Genomic DNA, 25,402 nt, shown 5'->3' with positions numbered 1-25,402 from the left:
GCTTTCGATGGCAGGGAGGAAGAAGAAAAAATATCACGAGGCTTGAATGATGCGTCTTTATGTTTGTTTAAAGAATTGCACTAGTACTTTATTCCATTTTTTCAAGTAATAAAGTATAAGTTTAGAAAAGCGTAATGAACGCAAGTCCCTTCAACACATCTTTCGACCGTTGACTAGACTAGAGATGAACTACGTTTGAGTCATTTTTTTTAATTCAGGAACACAGTGGTTAAGTTAAAAGAAATATTGTGAAAAGTATAAACACAAATAGTTTCTCACATGTCATTTGAAGCATTGTATTCCACGTGGAAAAGGGTCGTTGTCGAAGCAGAAGGTTCTAAACGTGATTTAATGCCAGATTATTCATTTAAAGTCTAGACTAACATCTGTCTCGTTCTTCTCATGTTCGTTGTGCTCCACATTCAACCACAAAATGGGATTAATTGCATGTTATCATTAAATATCCCACCTTGAAATGAATGAGTGAAAACCAAACAATTTATTCAACAAACACAGGAAAATTGAACATCTTTCAAAATATCTTTTATTTGTTCTTGCATTCTCGTGCATGGAAAATCCATGAATTCAATCCACAGGTTACAGGCCACGATAACACGTATCAGATACACTTTGATTCATTTGATTTTATATTTGTTGTACCCCAAGCAAGGTGAGTATGTGCACAGATGCTGTTTGTTGCTACTGATGACAACTTAATGCATAGCTTTTGGCTACATGTTGAAGTGCTATCACTATTATTGTGTAATAACTTTATCCAAGATAATATACATTTTTTTTCCCATTAATTATCAGAAGGTATTGTGCAAATATCCCTTATATAATACAGATGTGCAATATGAATCCAATACGACCCCTCATCCTTAAGTTTGTGGAATGTCTTATTACTACCTTTCGTCTTAAAGCAGCACTTTGGAAGATTGGATATATTTGTTCAGGCTCCCCCTACTGATAAAAGAGTGTAATTTCAACTGTCTAAACTGAAATACTTTTTGAAAAGATTTGTCAATATGCATCTGATTACGAAATATTATGAAGGTTCTTGTTGGTTCGGTTTTCTCTTCCTGGAAGCACCAAAAAGTTCTCTGAATGATGCATTCAAGTGTTTCTCAAATTACATTTTTTATGCACTTTGTTGGTAACACGGCAACTGGTCCGATCACTGTCAAAGGTGTGCGGAGATGTGTATAGTCATGACTTGGCTGTGCCCCTCATAACTGTTTAAAATAAAACCAATCATCACAATAAGTATTAAATAATAATAAAACATTTAAAAAAATGTTACTTAGTGCTGCTTTAAAGGCTGTGAAGATCTTTAGACACACAAGCACATACACTTTCCATGCATACAGGCGATTAGTGGTTTCAGCATTGACAGGATGACGTCCCCTGCTCCCTCTTGTCCCACAAATGTCTCATGTCGCTTTCACTGGGCTCCTTTAATCTCAGAGGTTTGTGGCTCTTGAGTTTATAAGCCAGAGTCAAGAAGATGGCTTCTACGTTCTCTTGTTCCCTCGCGTCCTTGGCCGAGGTTTCAAACAGAGGGAAGTTGTACGAATCGGCGAGGCATTGAGCGGACGACGTGGGCACCTCCCGTTTGGCCCTCAGGTCGATTTTGTTCCCCACGATGATGCGAGGGACCTGGGGCCCCACCAGGTGGCGGCTGCACTCGTCGATCCAGTCGGGGATGCTTTTGAACGACGCTTGGCTGGTGACGTCGTACACGAATATGACGGCGTGGGCACTGCGGTAGTAATGCTCCACCATGCTCTTCCTGAATCGCTCCTGACCTGCCGTGTCCCAGATCTGCAACTACAACAAAATAAATAGTCATTATTAGAGCTATTAGAGCTAAAGCTTATCGTCACTGTAGAAGAAGCATTTATCGAAGTATTACATGTCATAATGTGCATATTTCATTCATATTTTTCCATCAGAAGAACTCCAATGCCATCTGAAAGCAGGAAACCAGGGCCCAGGGGCATATAATACTAGCACAGTATCTCCCAGCACTTAATACAGGAAATACAATGTCGTATGTGGTTTGCGGTGATGGGTTCACTGAGAGGGGTGGAGACAACATTAGTTGGAACTTGTTTATTAACTCTAAAAATGGTGAGAGAGTGATTCATTGAGTTTAAAGGATTTGCTGAGCACATTTATTTTAGGGGAGTCTCACTCAAAACCCAAGAGAAATACTTCTCAGTCCTGTCACAGCAGTTAAAAAACACATAAGTTTCACTTGTCAATTTACAGACTTTAACATGATAACAAAAAATAAATCAAGGATTGTCATTAACCCCCAATTGTAGATGAGAAAAAAGGTTTGTTCATTGTTTATTTTTACAGTTATTGTTTATTTCAATCTAATCGTGTCCATAGCAAATTCAAATGTTCTAAAATCCAACGCTTTGATTAGTACACAAGTTTAGTAAACACCTTACACATAGAATCTAACAATATGATCTCAGTTTGCTTACCTAACATGAATGTATTATATTAACTGTTAAACTGTAATTACACAATACATTTTTTAATGGAAATAAATGACAAAAATACACACGTTGCACATTTTTTCATAATTCTACAGCAAAAAGAATCAAAGTGAACCTGGATATTATTGCAGTACTAAAAGGGTTAAAAGGGGAAGTACTACGGGGGAAGGTATTCATTCTATTTTATTGACATATTCGAACATTGGATGACATTTTAATACCGTAAATTGTAGCAGTATTTGTGTGTTGATGTTGCAGAAATAGTATATTGACGAAGTCAACAGATGTACCGATCGATACTACTAGCATCATTATTATGTGTAGTAATGCATAGTACACGTGTTGTCCTTGTGTTATTATTCAGTATTTCAGGTCCCACCTTGATGGTCTCTCCATCCAGCTCCAGGTCTCTCTCCCTGAAGTCAACACCGATCGTCGCCTCCGGGTTGCTCAGGAAAGTCCCGCCGCAGAAACGGAAAGTCAAACACGTCTTGCCCACGTTTGAGTCTCCGATGACGATGATCTTGAAGACCCGAGGCTGGTCGCACTGCGGCGACAGCGACAGAGAGTCGTTCAGACCCAGAACTGTGTCAAAGTCCTCGCCGAGCTGGTTCTCTATTGCCATCTCTCATCTTCTCGCCATCTGTGGATGTCATGGCCTGCGAAATATCGCGAGAGTTCGAGAGCACCAGACGAGACAGACGAGTCAGCATGGAAACTATGACTGTTAAAGAAAAATAAAAAATAATTAAAAATAAAATACAAAATAACATTTTAATTGTGTTGAATAGAGGGAAAAAGCGACTTTACTGAATTCCCCTAATTACTATTTTCAAAACATGGTCAGTTAAAAGTTTTGGTATATAAAAAGTTAAATCAACTTCAATAAAAAAGTCATTTTTTAACAATGAAGCTGGGGCAAGTTTTTATTAGATATCTACAATAATGACATGTTAGTGTGGTATGTTTATTTTATCTATATAAAAGCAGACCGATTTTTACTGTAGAAAAAAAAAAACTACAAAACTATTTTTTTCAAATGAATAAATACACTCCCTGTTGAATAAAAAACAATCTATAGCAGAATTAGTCAGTCATGACAATCTTATTATGTTGATTTTTAAATATTATTTGCTGCTCAATTCTTTATATAAATGGTTGCTCCTGGATTAAGGACATTTTCCTTTTGAATCTATCTTGTTAGAAAAATATTTTTGACAGTAAAATTATTAAAAATATATTTTTAAATAAAGTTCCATAACATATATATATATATATATTTACGTTTTTTGTTTGACTTATAATGTTAATAGTTGTATATATTTTTCCTTTTAAAAACATTTACAAATTTTGTTCCCCTTATATATAAATGCTATATATGCGCTTTTTATACATCCCTTATTAAAAATATTATCTCCCCCGCTTAATTTGATTGTACACACCTTCTCTACAAAAGATAAAATAGATCTTATATTGTTCCCATTTCCACATTTAATAGCTTGTGGTTGTCGCCAAAAACTTTAATCACTTCTCTGTAAAAATAAATGAATGTATCCGTCTTAGTTGGATTTTAAAAAAACACAGACATAGTCACTCTTCAAATATCCAAACATTTATTTAAAAAACGGCAACTTTAAAGCAACACAGAAGTAGATTGGCACAGATATCACCCTCTAGTCGAGATACAAACCCTGTTTGTCATTCAAGATGTGGATAAGAACATTTTCTGGAGTATAACAAGAAATACACACCTATCGTGCAGCCCAAAAACATTTTACACATTTATATTAAATTTCCAATGCTTCAATAATACTCATTTGTGTAGCTTACTTGTGTTGGCCTTCGATGGTCCACAAGCACATGTATTTACAATATATATTGGCAACAAACTGAGATAATTATCATTTGTGTGTTATTGGTACTATAAGATGGGCAGTAAATATGCAGGTTGGTTGCATATATCAAGGCAATTTGGCATTTGAACTGGATTTTAAAGTTTCACCAACTTGGCCATCCTAAAAATAGCTGCCTGAGTTTAAACTACTCAAAGAGTCTTGGCTTCCATTGTAATTTTGTACAAAGCAGTTTTGTAAACCTGGAAAAATGTACAAACTCACAAATAATTCAATGTGGCTGATACAAGAAAAAATGCATTTGTAATTTAATGCCAGGGTATTCAACAAGCAACTTATTCAAATGTTGAATTTGATCTACAATTGTCATCCTGAGTCTGTAAAATAAATAAAACAATCTTCCTCCTCGGATGACTACCAGTTTTCATCCGAGAAGGAACTGGAGCTCCCGGATTCGGTTTCCGCGTCCGTCAAGCCGTCCAGGTCCCAGTCGGCGCTGGACCCGCTGTCGTCGTCCTCCTCGGTCGAGAAACTGTGCATCGAGCCGAGGCACGCCGGGTAAACCCGGGTGGACACGCACACCGGACCCAGCGTGGAGACGGGCACGGCCATGATGTTCTTCCAGGCGTCCCTCCCCGGGTCGTACTCGTGGATCAGCACTCGGTTCTTGTTGTGCTGCAGCAGAGTCTGCGTGAGGAGGAGCAGCTTGTTGTCGTGCTGGATCACCTGGTAGTTCAACGCCCGGCTGTCGATCGGCACGTCGCCCAACCTCCTCCACTCCCCCCTGGTGGGGTTGTACGCCTTGACGACGGGGATGTCGCACACGCAGATGATCTGGTCCTGGAAGACGCAGGCCTTGTGCAGCTTGTCTCGGCGCAGCGACCCGCAGTGGCGCCAACGATTCCTCTTCGGGTCGTAGCAAAGCATCCGTCTTTTGTTGACCACGTACAGGTGGTCGTTCAGAGCCACCACCTGCATCTTACCCAGCGAGTGAGGCAGAGGAGCGACGAAGGTCCACTGGTTCCTCTGGACGCTGTAGCACTCGACTTCCTTCAGCCTTATGTCCGTCACCGGGTTCCTCCCCCCGAGGAGATACACGTGGCCGTTGAGGAAGCCCATCCCCGAGTGCATCCGACCCAGAGGCCGCTCCGCCAGCTCCTGCCAGGTGTTCCGGACCGGGTCGTACAGCCAGAAGTGCTTGGAGAGGTGAGACGCCAGGTAGAGGTTATTGTCCGGGGAGGCGCACGCGATCAAGGACTCCATGGTGGAGCGTTTATAATCCTGGTTACTCAGGTCCTCCAGAGGAGGGGCCATGAAATACAGCTCCTCGGAGTATGGGTCGCAGCACATGATGTTGTCGTTGGGGAGGCCGAAGAAAAGGATCATCTCTTTGGCGCTCACGCCGATCCTGTTTTTCGGCGTTTCAGGCGTAACGGGCATTCCCGGTTTGAATAAACACTCCAGGTATGTCTCGATTAAATGCGTCGCCATCAGCCCTTCCAGGTAACACCTGTCCTTCTCTGTGAATAAGTTCCACCTCACACAGTTGAGCGCCTGCAAGGCGTCTTCCTTTTCCTGAGGTGCATTCCCTTCGATCCACTTCAAAGCCGCCAAACACACCTTCCTCTCGCAGTCCACGTCCAGCGTGTCCAGCAGTAGAAGATCCTTCAGTTGGGTCAGGTCCAGCTCACAGAGTTCCCCCCCCTGACACAGCTGACAGAAGTTCCTGGCGATGAAGGTCTGCGCGTTCTGCTTCAGCTCAGGGTTGTCATAGGTGTCAGCGAATTTTAAGATCCCTACACAGTTGGCGAGGTCCAGTCTGCGGGTCATGAAGGAGGAGCAGGCGGACCGGATGTACTCCAGCTGGAGCATGTTGGCGGCGGCGTACAACCGCTGCACGTTCCCCTCGGTGATGCTCACCTTCCCGGTGTAGCAGTGCTCGATGATCACCGACATGGACTCGGCGTCCACCCCGCGGATGATCACCCGCTCCTGGACGCTCTCGTTCAGACCCACCGTGAACATGCTCTTGAAGTACGGGCTGGCGGCGGCCAGGACGGTCCGGCTGCACAGGAAGAACCGGGCGTCGTCGCTCTGACCCGGACCCGGACCCTGACCCTCCTCATCGTCGTCGTCGTCACTGGACACCCCGATCGTGACGTCCCCCAGCAGCCGGCTGTCGTAAAGCACCTTCAGCTCCCGCAGCAAAGTCCGGGCGTGATCGCCGTTCTCCAGAACCTCGGGTCCGGCGAAGCTGCTCACGACGGTGGCCATGTTGATGTGTCAAACAGCTGAGGCTGACACACGCCTGTCAGTCCACATGCGAGGAGGTACATACGTGTTGTTTTTTTGTAATGACACTCTGCGGGATCCACCCGGACGGTTGGACTAGAATCCGTGATAGTTCAAAAAGAAGGCGGTAGAAGCCGCTGTGTGTGTGTTTGCGAGGATTTGCTAACAAGATAAAAACGTCGAGCAGGAGATGGTTAACGGTTATCTTTGCTGCCAAAATAAAACGTGTCTTCATTTCCTTCCTCGTTTCGCACCGCTAAACACGCCATTTTATTAAAGATGTCGCTTTCTTTATTCGAAATATGTACTCCTATTGTTAGTTAGACGTTCATTTGAACTAAAAGCGCACCGCAACCTGACAATAAAGTTTTGTCATATCTTATTTTGAAGCTTTCCTCCCCACGCTTCCGCTCGCCTGGCAAAACAGCGTTGTGGCCTGTGATTGGCTGACGGAAACTGGGTCAATTAACGGATAACGGCGAGCGTCTGCTCCCGGCAGTGAGTTATTATTTCCCAATGTTTAAATCTTGTTTTTGTTTAGTGTGAATTGTATTATTTGTTTTTTTATTTAATACTTATTCATTTACACGTTTTGCAGTATTTAACACACATTAGTATATTATTTTATGTTCACGCATTAAGCGAGCATTGAATTGATTTACCAGTACATGCCGTGGCTTCTTTTTTTATTTTTATTTTTATTTTTTTTAACAATGAATTAAATGTTTGTTAAGAAATAAATATGCATTTTCTTGACACCATTATCTGACAGGAAACCTCTATTGAATTAATACGTCAGATCCACGTTTGACTCGCAAAAGCTTGAAATAAACAAACAAAAAAATAAATTGAATATATATTAATGTTCCCAGAATATGTCACTCACAGTACATTTACTTGTCGAAGATTACAAATGTCAACAATAAATAAAGATAAGATGCATAGAGGGTAATATGAATTAAATATGTTTATTAATAATATGCTTTATCTTAGTGAAATATCTGAGGGAAAATGATTAAATCTTGCAAAGTTTGTGGTGTTCATTCACAATAAAACATTGAGTATCATCTAAAGCTTAGGCAAATTCGCTTGTTTGGCTTTCGGTCATTGCAACTAGCAATATAATAATAAATTGTTAGATATTTTTTAAATATTTATTTTAAAAAATGATCTAGAATTGGTGATGATTTTTAAAACCTTTGATTCTAATTCAAAGCAAATACTTTCTTTGGTAAGTGATTCTAACATAAGAATGTATAAATAGAGGTTTAATCTGTGAGACCCCCACAGACTCAGGTGCATCTACGGTTCAGTTGGTTGATCTTGCGAAGCCCCTCCTGGTTGTGGATGGTTTTGTGGACCGTGATGAGGAAAGGGAAGGCAGACGGCAGCTCTACCATGCGGCTCAGCTTCTGTTGACCCCAGTGAAGGCAACGCAGCTTCTCCGCCAAGTCTCTGCGACCGGAGCGTTCCAGTCCGTCTTGGAGCAGTTTCGTCTTGTTGGGTTTGTCCCCCGACCTCTCGTACCTCCAGAGGACAAATATGTTACAATTGCAAAAACGCAAAAGACACATTTAGAAACATGTTTACAATGAACCAGCAACTGATTTGACCCATATAATTACAACAATTACTTACACAAGTAATGACTACCCACTTGTACGTTTTTCATGACTTGTTTTGGATTGTGGAGACAATAAAGCCGCCCTACAATTTGTCTTTCAGCTCCTCTTCTCTGAGGATTGTTAACAGATGAACTCAATCAAAACTATGCTCAGGTCACATAGTTCTTGTTATGAAACTTGACTTTGGGAAACCACATGGAAGATATGGAGGTAGATTTGTTTCACCATTACAGCTTCTTAAGAACAAATATAATAAACAAACAGTTAATTAAATAATAAGAGTACAAATAATAATTTATTTAATTTAAAAAAAAAAAATAGAAACAACTTGTTTTGATTGATGCAACCTTATTATAGTTATAGTCATTGAGTTATTATTATTACTTTTTTTATTTAGCCTACTTTTATTTACTAATATGTTGTTCTTTATTGTCGCAGCTTTATTTTATTGATTTTTATTAAAGGAACTTTTTCTCATAAAAAAAAATGTTTTTGATTGAAGCAACTTATTTTATTTAATTGAAAATATTATTTTGTTATTTAATGAAATACATTTTATTAAAATCTAATTTTGTATTGAAAATATCTTTTTTTGTATTGATGCCACCTTTAATGTTTTGTTTTTCTATTTAAGCTGCTTGTTCATTGACAATGTTCTGTGTTTTAATTTAATTAACTTTAATTTAACTTAAAATCTTGTTTTCGATTGAAGCAAAAATATGTTTTATTGAAAATATTTTAGTTATTAAATTAACCTTTTAAATTAAAAACACATTTCTTTTAATTGAAAATATTTTAATGTAATCAAATCGTTTTCTTTTACACAGAAATATTGAATAATAAAGAAACAAAACTACCTCCATTGGAAGAAGGATTTCTCTTGAATGCATTTTTACCAGTTCTCCAGCATGGCTCTTGCCTGTACACGCTTTTCTGCAGATCTTTTCTGGAACCTCCAAATCTCACTTCTGTCAAAGCCCAGCTCGTATGCGAGGACCATCCACTCGAACCCCAGTTGTCGAGAGAGATCCCTCAGAGTTTTAGGGTTGACCACGGCGTCCTAAATGACAAGATAAAGACACTAAAAAAGTCAGTCTTTTAGAAAATATAAACAAACCTCTTGAGCTTTGTTGGACATCTCCTTGTAAAAAACAAAACCTCTCACAACCGTCGTGAAATGTGTCCCAATGACTGTGAAAAGTGTTGCTGAGGAGATTTAAAACCAACACATGTTAAATATTAATCCTGTACGGTGGTCTACAACATAATATGTAACTGTACTTAAAGAAACAACCGACACGTCTCTTCCATACCTTAAAAGCAGTTAACAGATATTATTAAGCTCATCATTTTATCTGTAAATTAATTTAAAAAAAGGACAAGGGATTCTGAAAGATTCTCCCTGATTTGCATGGCTTGTTATTAGCAAGATAGCAAGTTGTCTGTTCATAAGTGAAGCTGCATTTTATAGATTTTTAAACAGTCTTTTAAGCTTTTTTTCTTATAATACTTCCTTTTTGTATTTCTCTTTTCAACTGAAAAGGTAATACTGGAACGAAGACACTGTTTATGTCATGACTTAAAGTTGTCGAACAAGCTTGCTTTGCTAACAGCTATGGCTAACGGCTATGGCTAACATCTATGGCTAACAGCTACGGCTAACAAGTAAAGCTAGCCATAGCTATTAGCAGTGCATTGTTAAAGTTACAGAATATATTCACTCTTTTCTTTTTTCTAAAAATAAACCAAACAATTGAATCCCATTACTGACTTGTTTAACACTGTATTTGTTTTATTTAGATTATTCAAAGTTGTTTAATATTTTTAATTAAAGAAAATTGATCAATTCTATTCTAATATGAACATTATTTAAAGGATCATTGAAATAAAAAATTGCTTCATCCAATTAATTATCTATAATAATATAAACAAATAGTATATAATTATACAATTAAATACTACAAAAAATACAGATATGGTTGATATATATTGATGTTAATTGTCTATTTAAATTGGATATAAACATTAAAATCATCTAGCAACAATTAATAAAAAACGTTGGCATGACATATATCTTTATATATATATATATATATGTAAAAATAACACAACTGTAATTTCAAAATTCTTTATTTCCGTTGAAAAAAACCGTCCCTTCTTCTTTTACATAGAAAGCATGAGGACTTTTGTGCAATATCATTGCGACGATCATTCTTCGTACTTTAAAAATGTCGGCTTCTTGTAAAGAACGATGGAAAGAAACTAGCCAAACAAAGTCGAGTCAATTTCCCGTTAGAAAAGAACAGTGTACTCATTATTCTGATGAAAGTGCTGCGAGGTGGGCTCCATAAATATAAATGAATATGTGTTACATCAATTACGCACAGGCACGAGGATGTTACAAAACTTCAGTTTCAGGTTCACATCTGACACGACGATCCGACAGAGAAATGATATTTGTGAGATGAGTGGCATGTTATCGTCCAAAAGCATGTACAAAAGTGTTATACTTTCAGTGAGCTGTGATCATGTACACGCACCACAACCAAAAAAAAAGAGCAAAGAGAATTTTCAGGTCACATTTAAACGAGAGACTTCCACCATATTGCCTGTTGGTTTCAAAGTGTCGTTCTGTGTTTTCAGAAGGTAGTTTTTTAAAAACAGGATCCAGCCTGCTGGACCTGCTCCACGTCACAAAGTTGCTTTAGAAAAAAACAGTAACAGTCACTCTTTGATCACGGTCCAGAAGTGGCTCTGTCCGGCCAGAGCTCGAGGCCCAGGAACTCGAGGTGTGGCTTCAGTAGCAGCCATCTTTCCAGCTCGCATCCTTCAGGGCACTCAGGGCGGTGAGGCTCTTGGGAGGAGTCAACAAACTGCAAAAATAAATATACTGTAAATATCCAATTAGTAATTTTTAATAGTACATTTTTAATCTGATTGAATTCATGTTTCATTTTTTTATTCTTTAATGTTTGATGTTTGATGTTAATGTTGCACAGTGGACCAAAACAAATTCCTAATTAGTGGAACCCTCTCTACTAATAATGGCAAAAATAGAATTCTGAAATACACTTAAGAACCACTAGGGGGCAGAACAGACAACAAAAACACTAGCAGTACCTAATTTGAACACACAATAAGGTGAAATGTTTACAGTGCAAAAAATAAATTAAAGTTGAAACGACATCTGTTTTTAAGGGCCAACAATTAAAAAACCTTCTTGAACGTGTTTTAATTGCATTTTGATATTTTCTGTGTATTTCCAAAAATATGTTTGAATTATCGGTCTTCTAATATGACTTATATTCGGAAGTCATGAAGATCGTAAAGTGATAGTTCACTTAAACATCCAAATACCTCCATGATACTCGTTTATGACGTCCATCTTGAAGCCTGGACTTGAAGAATTGTTCGAAAAACATAAATAAGTCTATATATTTTAAGCTTGTTTATAACTTATATATATATATATATATATATATATATATATATATATATATATATATAATTATTTCCAAGGACACTCACATGCCACACATTAATAGAAAATAAATATGAATGATTACCAATTAAACCACGTGATTTTCTGTCGAAGTAGCTCTTTTTTAAACACTATAATATGACCTCTTGACCTGTAATGCAGCACGATGCACAATTTAACCTTTGTTTTTCATATTTTCTCTGATAATTTGTTTTCATCAGCTCTCTTGCTGTTATTTTAATCAACAACATTGACTGTTACAACCTGCCAACCAAACTTACGGCAGTGGCTCAGGGACGGTTTGCCTTCATTTCCATAAATACAAAATAATGTTTCTTGATGTAAGATTGCAAGGAAGAGCCTTTAGCTTATTTTATAAACAAATGCATATTTGGAATGTGGCAGCGTTGCTAGCTTCTGTGACATTGTTATAAGAATGTTTGAACACCAGGGGGAGACAGAAACAAACATGTTCAATCTGACATTATGATGCATTAAATATCAGAGGCAGCATGAACGTGGATAAATTAAGCTGAAGGTTCTCACCTTCGAGGTTGAGCGAGTTTGCTCGGTCGTAGAATCCCACTGAGTCCCACGAAGGAGGCGGGCCGAGGCAGAGAGCTCCGGGGGATGGAAGACATCCCGCCGAGAGCCTTCACGGCCTGCGGTACGAAACTGGCGCTCGGTTTAAGAGGCTGAGGTGGAAGCGAGCTGCAGGGGATGGAGTTGAGGCTGGTTGAGGACGACAAGGAGGTCGGACCCTGCAGGACCGTGGGGCTGACGTAGGCGGTCGCTTTGAGTTGAGGCCGCAGAGCGGATTGGAAGTTACCCACACTCTGGACCCGCTGGGTGAGCTGACCCGGAGACGGAACTGTAACACAAGCGAAGGAGGGAAGTGAACTTGGAGCAAGGTTCGGCTTCATCCACACGGACTGGGGGTCTTACTGGAGGACTGGAGACGGACGAGCCCATTGGACGAGTCAAAGCTCTGGCTGGTTCGCAGGGAGGACACCATTGGCAGGGAGGAGGGACCGTGGGAGGGTGGGTTGATGGGGGAGGTCAGGCATTCGAGGTCAGGAACGGTCGGCATGCTGGGAGCTCGGAGCAGGTTGGGCATGCTTCTGCGCAACTTGTCTAAGCATCAGGAAGCAGGAGCGGGGGTTGGTTGAAGCATCAAGGTACAAGGATGGAAAGTCTAATAAACTGAGCACAGGCCCAGAACCAAACCTCTCATCTTAGAAGAGGATTCAGTGACATCAGAATATTGAAGAATACATTTAGAATGTCTAAAACTGTCCTTTTCTTTATTAAAATGTGGTTATTTTTTAAGAATTTCATTATTTTCTTCAATAATTTAATTGAATAATTGGGTAAATTTAAAGGTTGACGATTTAAAACCCTTTAATTAACACAGAGTTTTATATTTTAATTAAATAATTAAAACTTTTGTTTTTCCTCAATTCTATATTTTTTATTACACAGCCTTTTAAATGTAATATTATATTATGTAGCACTGTTATAATTACATTTTTGTATCGAATTTAGAAACTCTTCAAATTAAATTTAGAAAATGAGAAATGATTTGTATTCAAATATCAAACTCAACGTGTAAAAAATGTTAAAAGTCTTTTAAATTTAAAGTCAAAATGTTGGACCTATTATCAAAAAATTTATATGGAATTATAGAAAAAATAGAATATAGAAAAAGGACCATTTACCTTTTGGAATTAGAATTTCTCTTCGTGTAAATTATTTTCAAATCATTCGTAGCCTTTTAAATTAAATCAAAAATGTAGTGACACTATTATTTCAATCATGTCAATTATTTCTATCATTTTTATTTGGAATTTAAAAGGCTAAAAAAACAAATAAAATACATTGAAAAATAGCAATATTGGTATAAGAAAAACTGTTTTTAGTTTTTTAAAATTTAATTAGTTAATAACAATAATTACAAATTAATAACAAAAGATGATGTACTATAGAAGCGAGTGCAAGAATGTAGTGTTTATATTATTGAGATTTGTATTACTTTTATCATAGACCTGACTCAAAACTCACCCGCACTGCTCCTGTACGACGTGGGTGTGTCTGGCGTATTCAAGCCGAAGCTGCTGCCGCTGGAGTACCCGGAGAGCCCGCTGAGGGACAACTGGGAGGAGGTGGAGCTCCGCCTGCAGTCTCTGATGCTGGAGAAGGTGTGCGAGTGGCGTAGACCGCCCGGCTGCATGGAGCTCGTGCGGAAGAGTCGTGGCTGAGGCGGAGGAAGCTGATCGTAGCCTTCGTCCTCCTCGTCCTCCTCCTCCAGATCCACCTCGCTGCGTCTCAGAGAGTTCAGGGAGAAGCTGGAGCTGCGACGACTGGCCGAGGCTGAGGTAGACGCACAGTCTTGTCTGAGACCTGGAGGAGGACCAGTCCAGCGTCAGAGTACGCAAGCAAGACAGTCCTCTAGATTAGATCTGGGCAAAGTGTGGCCCTCCATATCCTTATCTGTGAGGGCCACGTGATGTCAAAATAAAACTATAACACTGACCGTTTATGAATGTTTCTGATGGCTTTCTAACAATTGTACGACTAGTACAGCTACACATGTGAAAGTGATTTTTATTTCTTTTGATTATATATTTTATTGGTAATGTTTTTAATTTTAAGAAAATAATATAATATATATATATATATATATATATATATATATATATAATAATATTTCTATCACCATTATTTAAAAAATTTAACTTGTATTAAAATTACATTTTAACATTTTTTTTTAGGGCAAAATGTGTTTGATATACTTTATTTTAATTTAAAAATATATTTTGCTTTAGGAAATAAAGAATTTTGAAATTACAGTTGTGTTATATGTGTTATACATATATATTAAAAAAAGATATATGTTATGCTAATGTGTTTTATTAATAGTTAGTAGCTAGTAGCTAGATTATTTGAATGTTTAAATCAAATTTAAATAGACAATTAACATCAATATCAACCATATTTGTGTTACTGTATTTTTTGTAGTATTTTATTCTATAATTATATACTTTTTGTTTATATTATTATAGATGAATTTTTATTTTGATAATTATTTAAATAATGTTTATATTTAATAGATTTTACATTTTTAGAATCCTTAAATAAAATATATATTAAAATTGAATGATATACAGTCAGAATAAAACTAAAGCTTATTGAAGATTTTCCTTTCATTTTTTCTTTTGTTTTTTCTTTTATTTTGCTTGACGGCCCCTTATATAAGTCACGGTATATAATGTGCCCCCTGAGGAAATGTATTTGCCCGCCCCTGCTCTACATGACGGCGTCTCACTCACTTTCCTCCTGAAGTCGTGCCATCACCTCCACATCCGTCATGTCCTGCAGTTTGTACCCCAGACTGATGGAGTCCTCGTCCAGCTCCGAAACGCCGACCTCGCTGTCCAGAGAAGACTGAGGGCTGACGGCTGCATGGCGGCGACCGATGTCTGCGGACAGAGACGGACGTTTTTACCTTCAGCTCAAGTCTACGGTAAAAGCAAAAAGGGGAACAGAAAGAAGGGGTGAAACTCACGGGAGTTGGAGAGGAACGTTGGCGTTCTGTCACTGAGGAGGTGGCTCGGCCTGACGGGGAGAGACGGCTGCAGCACGGATGGACCGGACGAGGGAACTGGCGAGAATAAAAAGGAGGCAAGAAGACTCAGAATTAGGTTTTCTGACATGACAAACTGGTTTCAATATTCATTAAAAGGCAAGTCGCACAGTTTAGTTTAGTCCGGGCTGGATGGTTAGAGGTTTATAGAGTCCATATGCTCATGGACTTATTAAAAACTATTAAAAACATAAAACATAACTATATGAGTCCAGAAGTTATAGTTATTGTAAATATGTAATTTAGCTTTTACTGCTGACATGTGTTATTCAACAGTGTCTATTATATATATATATATATATATATATATTTTAAATGCAACCTAGTCTAATTTTCCTTGCCAGTAGTCTATTTTTGTGACAAGTACTAGACCAGATTAAGCATAAGAAACATGGTGGTGACGAAAATACTGTGCATCTTTTGTGTTTGCGTGATTTTTATTACTATTTTACTACGTTAAGTAAGTAAGTAAGTTCCCTTCATTTTTAACTTTTTGAAGCTATATGCAGTAACCTCCTTTAGTGTTACGGAAAAAAAAAGAATAACATCAAAATGATGATGTTATGTTCCCCATCTTTTTGTCAATAAAATATATATTAAAAGAAAACTAAAGAAACACCATGAATATCCTTTCCCTGAATCTCATTGAAAGGTGTGGTGCGTTCATTAAAATAGGAATAGCTGTGGTGCATTCAAGAGCGTGAAAGTATTAGGGTGTCCTACAAGATGAAAATAACAGAACAATAATAAATATTTGTGGGGAAATGAACACGTTTTTAAGTTATAAATCCATGCTGAAAGCAAGAGACGTTACTATAACTGTGTAACTGGTAAAAGGTTTTGAGGAAACGGGATAAAACAGATTAACATGAATAGAAACATTTTTGTGGGATTAATATAAAAGCAAAACACGCGATAAAATCTGATGACACATAAAAAGCTGGCTCACATCAATGTAGAGGATTATGAGGCAATAGTATTATGGGTCAAAGTTGAATAATCTCTCATTAAGTTTTATAAATAGAGCAGCTTGTCAGTGAAGTCATGATGTGTTACCTGGGGAGTCGGTGAGTGCAGCAGATTTGGAGTAAGGCAGGACGGGGCAGCTGAGGGTCGACAGTCCCTCCACGCAGCTGTACGGGCGGACGGACGACACGCCTCGCCAACGCTTGGCTGCGCCACAAACATGGAGGGAAAAAAGACGTGGTTAAAAAAAAAATAGAATCGGGATTGTAAGGTATTAACATTGTAAATATCCAGGTTAGGATGTGATGAGGATGGAAAAGGACCAGGTTTTGGATTTTCTAGCAGCTTATCGAACACACCAGGTATTTGTGGGATTAGCAGAGATTGCCAACATTAAAATCACAATTTAGTCTACTTTTCTATATCCAGATCAAACTCTGGAGAGAGTCAGCTTTTATGTATACAAATATAAACAAATAAAAGTATTTCAACTTATCCCTAAATAACTATTTTTTCTTTCTTTTTTTTGGTTTAATGTTTATTATTAATTAAATTTATAATAACTTAAAACTATATGTTCGAGATTTATTCTCTGACATTTTTTATAAATTACAGTAAATACATTTATATATAAAAATGATTAAACTTCATTTTAACTTTTTTATTATTTTTTGTTTATATAAAAGTTTTTTTTACTTATTTTATCATTTCCCAAGATATATATGTATATATATACATATATAGATATTATATATTATATAAATGAATGATATATATTATATAAATAAAAATAAAAATAATTTCAATATCAAAACAAATCATCTCAACAATTATTTAATGTGATTTATCTGCGATACGTCACATATCATGATACAGGAGAAGCAATACGATACATTGTGATACTGTAGTAACAAGGATATATTTGTAGTATTGTCGAGTACTTGACTCTGGTGTTGCAGAAGTCAAAGACCACATGACTCTTGACAAAATCGTATCTGCTTTCAATTGTTTTGAAACCAAAATATATCCAAACATCAGCTTTAAAAGCTGCTGGAGTCGACTGTATCCTCTCGTCCTCAGTCATCGCCAGTATATGGAAGGGTTTATTGTTCCCTAATGTGAAATAGAGGAAGCAATATATTAGTGTATCAATAACAGATCAATATTACAGATATATTTTGGCTTGTTTGTTTGTTTAATATCAGACGTGATCGAGGCTCTGAGAAACACAGCATGTGTTGTTTGCTGGTGGACGAGCTCACAAAGAGCAGCATTTGGTATTCCTAACACAATTAGGGCAGCACCAGTAAACACCGGCATTCAAAGCTTGTGAGACGAATAACAGCAGCCGGACCGAACAGGCAAAGTATTCATGACCCTAAGGCCGAGCAGGAGCCAAACCTTCCCTGGGAAAAAAAAACAACCAAAGAAACCGAAACCTAAGAAACATCTCCAGCGCATCAATAATTGATCTAAAAATACGGATTTAGAATTGGGGCACACACTCGGAGCCTCCACACGACTCGAGTTTTCTTGAAGCAGCTCCGCTTCTCTGTACTGTTAATGTAAGCCCGGTTGCCATGGAGACCACTTCTCTCCGTTAAGCCAGAACGTGTCGAGCACCAGAGCGTATCTAGTGAATATCACGGGCGTCCTGCTAAGATTTATGAAGCTTCAGTGTCATGTCTCGACAAGACGGGCCTCGTAGTTTATGAAGTAAATCACAAGGATACATACGAGGCTCACTCCAGGATTCTTGTAAGACAAGCCATAAACATTATATAAGAACCTTATTTTCTACAGAGAAAATACCCTTCAACTTGTCTATCAATAGAATCCTTTTTGTCGTGACGCAGGTGTCCATGTTATGTCCATGCATAACAGACACATCTAACTGTCTGACTGGCTTAGGACCTTGGCTCCTGCAAGGGTTTGAGTTTGACTTTGTAATATTCAGCTCGTGTTCACTGATGTAGACTGCAGAGATAATGATTTTGAAATTGTAAAAAATCATAATTGCATTAAAAGTAAAAAAAAAAAGAAGATAATAATACATTGTTATGGCCATGGTGCGCTTTGCCTAATGCCCTATGTAGCTGGGATAGGTTGCAGCCCCACTGTGACGGAGTAACCAGTTTATATTTATATATTATTAAATGTTATATATTGTTTTTACCTAATTTCCCGAAGGAGATCTCCAGGGATTCATAAAGTCCATCCACACATCCATCTATAATGCAACTTTTTCCACAATAGTTTCAAAGTAACAATAAATCCTTTCATATCCCGGCAATGACTGAGGACGAGAGGATACAGTCGACTTCAGCAAACATATTTCCTTTTTTCTAAAGTATCACAATATATAGTATCGTTGCTCCTTTATCTTGACATGCATATATATATATATTCAGAGGATAGTTTTAAGAATAAAATGAATGAAAATCTGCTCTAAGATTATGAATGAATCAGTTTTATATCATATTATATTTACATTTTGACTTTCAAAGACATTTCAGAACAAGAAATGAGTATAATTCATAAAAAAAGTGACATAAGAACATGTCTTAAAATTAAAACCTTTTTATTACATTTTGGGCCATTTTTGAAGAATTAAACAGACATATAAATGTTTAAGTTAAAAAGAATAATTTGAATAAACCATATTTTATATGCAAACATTTGTTTTAGGTCAACTTAAGTATTTTCTGCAATTTAATAGCTGGTAATATTTTGTATTGTAAAAATGTTCTGCATAAATAGATGTGTTTTACATGTTTTACATACAAAACTGATGGAACGGATGAAGAGTTGATAGAGTGCAGCGTCACTGACGATGCACGTTGTGCAACATGTGTCTGGGATTATGATACCAGAGAGACAGATGTTCTCATGTAGTTCATCTGCAAACTCACGCTACCTTGGTCAAGTCGGTGACACAGCGTCATCCTGGCCAGCTCCACCTCCGGTCCTGGGTGGTCCAGTACCTGCCGGCACCACTGCAGAGGACTCAGGCCTCGCTCGCCGTGCAGCTTAGCTTTGGGACTTGCATAAAGCCTGGAATAAAAAAACAAGTGTCAGTTAAATCCTCCGTGATGCTGAGGTTTTTCATCTCCATGCAGCAGTCATGTACAGGACAGCAGCTCTACGACATCCCAAAATAGCTACTTTTAAAATAGCTGCACCGGCAGAGTAGCACAATATGGTCCAAAGAATTTATTAGTAAATTTGGAAGATGCATGAAAACTGTGTCATGGAACAACCCAAATCCAGAAAACGAATGGCTAAGATGAGGATCAGCACCTCTTCATTCCTATAAATGTTGCTATAAATAATTTTATACCTAACGCAGGCATGGGGGCCATTACCGGAGAATTCCTGTGGCCCGTTGTCTCCATTATAAACTGTTTGATTCAACCAAAAATGTAAAATGCAAATTTCTTGATAACAAATGTACACACAAAAAACATAACAAAGGGAAGCTACTAACCCTTGATGCTAATACCTAAATATTAAAAGCTATTTTTTGGTTGATGATAAACTGTCTTTATTTAACCAAAGAATGTTATACACGTGTTTCTTAATTTGTAAAATACAAACTTTTTCAAAAGTGACGCAAGCTTTTCATGAAAAGCTTTAAAGAAAAATGAAAAAACTGTTTTTTTTATCGATATTTAACAGCACTTTATCTATCATTTTTAGATAACATATTTCAAATCACATTTAATTTCTTATGCTTTATATTTCAATAAAGTGTGTATAGAATAAAATGTATTTTTAGATTTTCAAATGCAAATATTTTAAGTTAAGATTTATGTGCCATCCGCAGCTTAAGGAACAAAAGAAATCCCACGACATCCCACAGGAATGACTGAGGACGAGAGGATACAGTCGACTCCAGTATCTTTAAAAGCTTATGTTTGGATATGTTTTGTTTTCAACACAAATGAAAGAAGTTACGACTGAATCAAAAGTCATATTTTCCATAATTTCTGCAACACTAGAGTCAACTACACATACAATATCTTAAGAATGTCTTAATGTCTTAAGAAACATCTTAAGACGTTTCTATTTGTTCAGGCTTTTCCTTGATTTTCTGGAACTCCTGTGTTGTTCTCAGTATTATCTTGATCTTTAAAGTATATACTTTTTTGAGTATTGTTTTGATTGTTAAAGCGCTTTGTGACCCTGGTCTGGAAAAGCGCTATATAAATAAATATTACTTACTTACTTACTTACTTACAATACTACAAATATACTGTATTGTTGTTACAACAGTATAATGATATATTGCAACATATTGCATCATATACATGATACATATTGTTTTGCCCGATTCTTGCCTTCACAACTTACTCTTTAATATTACAAAATGTTTTCCAATATTTATTTATATTTTAACTTGAGATGAACATAAGACGACCTTTGCTATGATGTGAATGTTCAACTGTGGCCCTCGCTCAGTTTAACTTCTTCAATGGTGGCCCTCTATAAAAATAGTTAAGTCACTTCTGATCTGGGGCATACTTAGGCAAAGTGCAGTCCTTGGAATCTATTTGTGGCCGAGATCAGTTCACATTTATTTTTAAACCGTTATTTTAATTCCTGCAAGGGGTTAATAAAGTCCCAAAGGAGCCAAATCTGGCTCTAAATTTTTATTTTTTATTTTTGAAAAGACCAAAAAAATTGTAAATAATGATGCACTGATGCAAATTTGATTGTCTCAATACCAATAGGTGGAGTCTGACCATGAATAACTCTGAAAGTCAGAACCAGAATCTTATAAATGAATCCTGAAAGAAACTGGCAGGCAGTGAAGAGTTTTAATGATCGGGGAAATGTGAGTTCTTCTACTAGAGCCGGTCAGAATTCTCGCTGAAGAGTTTTGTATTAACTGCAGGCGAGACAGATCCTTCTTGTTTAGACATGAAAATAAACTGTTACAATAGTGAATAGCATCAAGGGTTAGTAGTGACAAGTCTAGAAATAGATAGTAATAACATTTTAAATGAATAGGAGAGTTAACAAATAAGTTCACAAATTACAAATTAAGAATATCCCAAACTATCATACGAACCAAAAAGCGGACATTTGGATAGGCTAGAATATTTCTATATCACACAAAAACTATAATTATTCTGAGTAATAAACACGACCAGGAAGAGCGACACTATAAATAATTTCCAGCGCATGTATCCGTCTCAACTGAGCAGTCTCTTTATTCGGCAACTGGGTCAGAGTACAACTTGAACTTTGTGGTCGATTAGATGTGTTCAATGGAGTGAGGCTAACACCACGGGTGGATGTTGGTTCTATTTTCTGTGCTACTTCAACTCATATCCAACACACACACGCACACACAGAAAGTGTGTATCACTGCATCAGTAGCCAGTCATCAGATACCAAGAATAAAAGTCGTCCACACCGGGACACACAAGTGCACTTGCATTCTGTTGGTTCAGAGATCCTGCAGGGTCGATATTTCTTACTCTGCACACTCACTTGTTTCTAAGAGGATGTTCCCAGCAAAATGTGTTGTTTAGTTTGCAGGATATTAATCAGTCCCTTCTGATCGCTCGAACTGTCAGCTTGTTTCAGAGAAAGATCAATAAAACATCTAGCGAAATATGGCTGATGCTGCAACATTTTTTGCAAAAATCCACTACTCAAATCCTGCAGTGTATGTCGGTGAGATGTTTCAGAATTCTACCTGAACAAACCAACTATGAAACCCAAGGAGGCTGAATGTATATCTCTTCAGACCAGACATCGCAAATCGTCTTCTCTTGTTCATAAGTGAACGGATTCAATGTTATTTCAATGATAACAATAGAATGTGCTCCAAACTCCTTTATTTTAACTACTAAACCCTTTTTTTTTTTACGAACAAACTTTTGGCCTCGGCTGTGTGCTGAGCCCCCTCCTGTTTACCCAGATAATACGATTAACCTGGAGCACTGATTAAAAACAGTGGTATTGCGATGTCACTTTATTGTTATTATTAGTAGTAGCAATAATATTATTATTGTGATTTATTTTATTGTTCATTTTTTGCTTATCTCTTATGGTAAACCCTGAATCTGGAACAAAAAAACTTCTCAACCAAGTATCAATCTTTTGCATGAATTGTTTTGTCTTTTTCTCGTCTAAGTTTGTATTGTCCCCAGACTTGACCTATAATAACTAAAGTATTTGCAATGTCTGCATCTTAAAAGAGATACAATAAACCTTTATTTGTCGATGTGTAGTTCAAGATTTGATTCGAAGTTAAAATTTGTACCATGTGACAGTCCCTAAGTCTTGTAACGTTCACTTTAAATTTAGCAAGATATTGTTCACGGGGTACTCTAAACCAGGGGTTCCCAAACCCCATTAGCCTTTGGCCCCTCGTTGCAAAACACAGCAAATGTTACAAAATATATATAGAAACATCAACTTTTATTTACCTTTGAGTATTTATTGAGCAAATACGATTATTAACAAATGTGTTTTAAGTACTGTTCAGAGCAAATTATTAAAAAAACAAAACGCTCCACCAGGGAGGTCCCTACTTTTAATAACCACTGCTCTAAACTATTATGTCCAACTTTTAATATATTAATATATGTCAATATATCGTAAATATATGAAACGCAACCCTGTGATTTACTTTACCATTCATCAAGCCATATTTAACTGGGATATCCTGATTAGATAACATGGTTTGAAATGAACAAATAAACCATGTTAGTGTGGAGTTTCATTTTAAAACCACAAATACTGTAAATCTAAACCCTTGATTGTCTGATGGATCACAATGGATGACAATTTTTACAATAACACACATGTGGCCCCCAATAACATGACCAGTTTAAAAACCCATCTTGTAGAGAGAACAATAAAAGTCACCGGATAAACCATGATGCAGTACCTGTGAATACAAACTGTTGTGGAGAATCTGAAGGACCTTCAACCTTAAAAAAATCAATCCCATAATCAATAACGTGATCAGTTACAACAACATACTCAATGTCAGCTAATGGCTCCTGGATGTCAATTATAGAGACAAACAAAGATTGTAGTTCTTGGCTCGGATTATTTGGGGTGATCAAATATTGAAGGAGGTTTTACCAGCTATCGGGGTCTCCATCGGGGAGGACCACGTCCAAGTCCAGGACCTCCAACTCGTCCAGAACAGTAGGAGCCTCAGGAGCCTCGAGCTCCTCCTCGCTGGCCGCTTCTGGAGACGCGAAGCTGGGCTGGAAATACGCGATGGGCTCCTCGGCTGGAGATGGGGTCCCCCGGGGGTTCGGGTGAGTCTGAGAAACCGGGTGTTTGTCCGAGAAAGACTCCCCACCCGGCGACAACAAGGAGGTCTGCAGGAGGAGGAGGGGGGTGACCGAGCAATTGTTTACGGCGTTCGCGCGAGTCCGCAATTGTTCGTTCTGTCTCTCCAGCTTCCGAACCAGTTCCTGCAGCTTCAGAACCTCCAGCTCCGCCGAGCTCAGCTTCTCGTTGCCGTTAATGTCCGCCATGGTCCAGCCCGACAGCGTCCATCGGGGGAGGAGAAGCACATTGGGAGACGGTGGTGGTCGCGAGGCCTGCTGAGGGTCCAGAGAGAGTGTGTGTGAGTGTGTGAGTGTGTGTCCAGATTTGTGGAGACAAACACAGTCGCACGGATGCTGCCTCGTCTAGAGAGCCGCCTCCTGATTGGTCAGCGGCGCAGACTTCGACTCCCATCACACCACCGCTGCGGAAGTGAGGAGATGCTGACGGGAATTCTGACAACTGGAGGATTATTAAAACAATTATTATAATTTATTTTATTGTTGTTATGATACATAAATAAATAACAACAACAATAATAATAATAATTTTCATGTATTATAATAACAATAATAATTATTTTTATGAGGAGATGCTGACGGGAATTCTGACAACTGGAGGATTATTAAAACTATATTTTATTTTTTATTTATTGTTGTTATGATACAATACATAAATAATTAACAACAACAATAATAATAATAATAATAATTTCATGTATTATAATAACAATAATAATTATTTTTATGAGGAGATGCTGACGGGAATTCTGAAAACTGGAGGATTATTAAAACTATATTTTATTTATTGTTGTTATGATATAATACATAAATAAATAACAACAACAACAATAATAATAATAATTTTCATGTATTATAATAATAATTATAAATATTGTCGATATTTTATCCGACAGTCCGGCATCACGTTCATATTCTGCATCACTTATTATTGACATACTTTTCCATGTTTGGTCGGTATTTCTTTCCAAAAATACATGTTCAATTAAACTAATACTCAATTTAAAACAAATGTACATTATTTGGAAAAGAACATGTCCGATATATATATATATATATATATATGTATACTATATATAAATATAAAAACAAACATTAATGATGGATCTACTGACTCTTTCAAGAAACATCTTAAGACGTTTTTATTCGTGCAAGCTTTTCCTTGATTTTCTGGAACTCCTGTGTTGTTCTCAGTGTTATCTGAGACTTTTAAAGTATATACTTTATTGAATATTGTTTTGATTGTTTAAGCGCTTTGTGACCCTGGTCTGGAAAAGCGCAATATAAATACAAATTACTTACTTAATTACTTAATCCATTTAACAATGTTAAATATATATATAATATATATCAGGTGCCACATCCTCGTTAAAAAAACTAACTTTTTTTTTGTCACCGTGTCGTCTTGGTCTTTCAAAGTTTTTTAATTTCTATATATTTTTAAAATGAGTATTGTTTTGTTGCTAAAGCAATTTATGACCCTGTTCTTGTAAAAGATATTTGAAAATAATAGTTACTTACTTGCTTACTTTTTCAATGACCCTATATATTTTTAGAGCTAAATGTTAAACATCTACTTGGCCTTGACTCTCTATTATTTGCAAATATTTATATACATTAGCATTAGAAATAGCTCTTAAGTTTGACCTTTAAATAATTATTGGACTGGCGCTAAATATGATAGATAAATAATAAATAAAATAAAAA

General features: G+C 37.2%; 3 protein-coding genes across 4 annotated transcripts; all 3 read right to left on the bottom strand.

Moving 5' to 3' along the window:
• Positions 1-517: 517 nt before the first annotated feature.
• On the bottom strand, positions 518-3,178 carry LOC148068606 (ras-related protein Rab-33B). 2 transcript variants are annotated; one of them, XM_087804381.1, is made up of 2 exons: positions 2,893-3,178; positions 518-1,824 (listed from the first exon to the last, which is right to left on the bottom strand). In XM_087804381.1, the coding sequence occupies exons 1-2, from the start codon at positions 3,136-3,138 to the stop codon at positions 1,384-1,386; spliced, it is 687 nt and encodes a 228-aa protein (XP_087660507.1). In that variant the 5' UTR covers positions 3,139-3,178; the 3' UTR covers positions 518-1,383. The 2 variants fall into 2 exon arrangements, with proteins under 2 accessions (XP_087660507.1, XP_087660506.1); XM_087804380.1 differs by having other exon boundaries at positions 521-1,830.
• A 961-nt stretch (positions 3,179-4,139) lies between these two features.
• kbtbd7 (kelch repeat and BTB (POZ) domain containing 7) lies at positions 4,140-6,822 on the bottom strand. Its single transcript, XM_087804370.1, has one exon. It carries the CDS (start codon positions 6,638-6,640, stop codon positions 4,781-4,783), a length of 1,860 nt encoding a protein of 619 aa, XP_087660496.1. The 5' UTR covers positions 6,641-6,822; the 3' UTR covers positions 4,140-4,780.
• A 3,575-nt stretch (positions 6,823-10,397) lies between these two features.
• slain1a (SLAIN family member 1a) lies at positions 10,398-23,975 on the bottom strand. Its single transcript, XM_087804012.1, has 8 exons — positions 23,481-23,975; positions 19,291-19,427; positions 15,330-15,425; positions 15,094-15,243; positions 13,826-14,164; positions 12,710-12,898; positions 12,311-12,635; positions 10,398-11,156 (listed from the first exon to the last, which is right to left on the bottom strand). The coding sequence occupies exons 1-8, from the start codon at positions 23,882-23,884 to the stop codon at positions 11,081-11,083; spliced, it is 1,716 nt and encodes a 571-aa protein (XP_087660138.1). The 5' UTR covers positions 23,885-23,975; the 3' UTR covers positions 10,398-11,080.
• Between the last annotated feature and the right edge of the window lie 1,427 nt (positions 23,976-25,402).

Source organism: Callionymus lyra, chromosome 12, assembly GCF_982586985.1.
Source record: "Callionymus lyra chromosome 12, fCalLyr1.hap1.1, whole genome shotgun sequence".
In the NCBI taxonomy this organism is placed as follows: Eukaryota; Metazoa; Chordata; class Actinopteri; order Syngnathiformes; family Callionymidae; genus Callionymus; species Callionymus lyra.
Note: the sequence above shows the minus strand (reverse complement) of the source record. Positions and strands in the feature narration are given on the sequence as shown.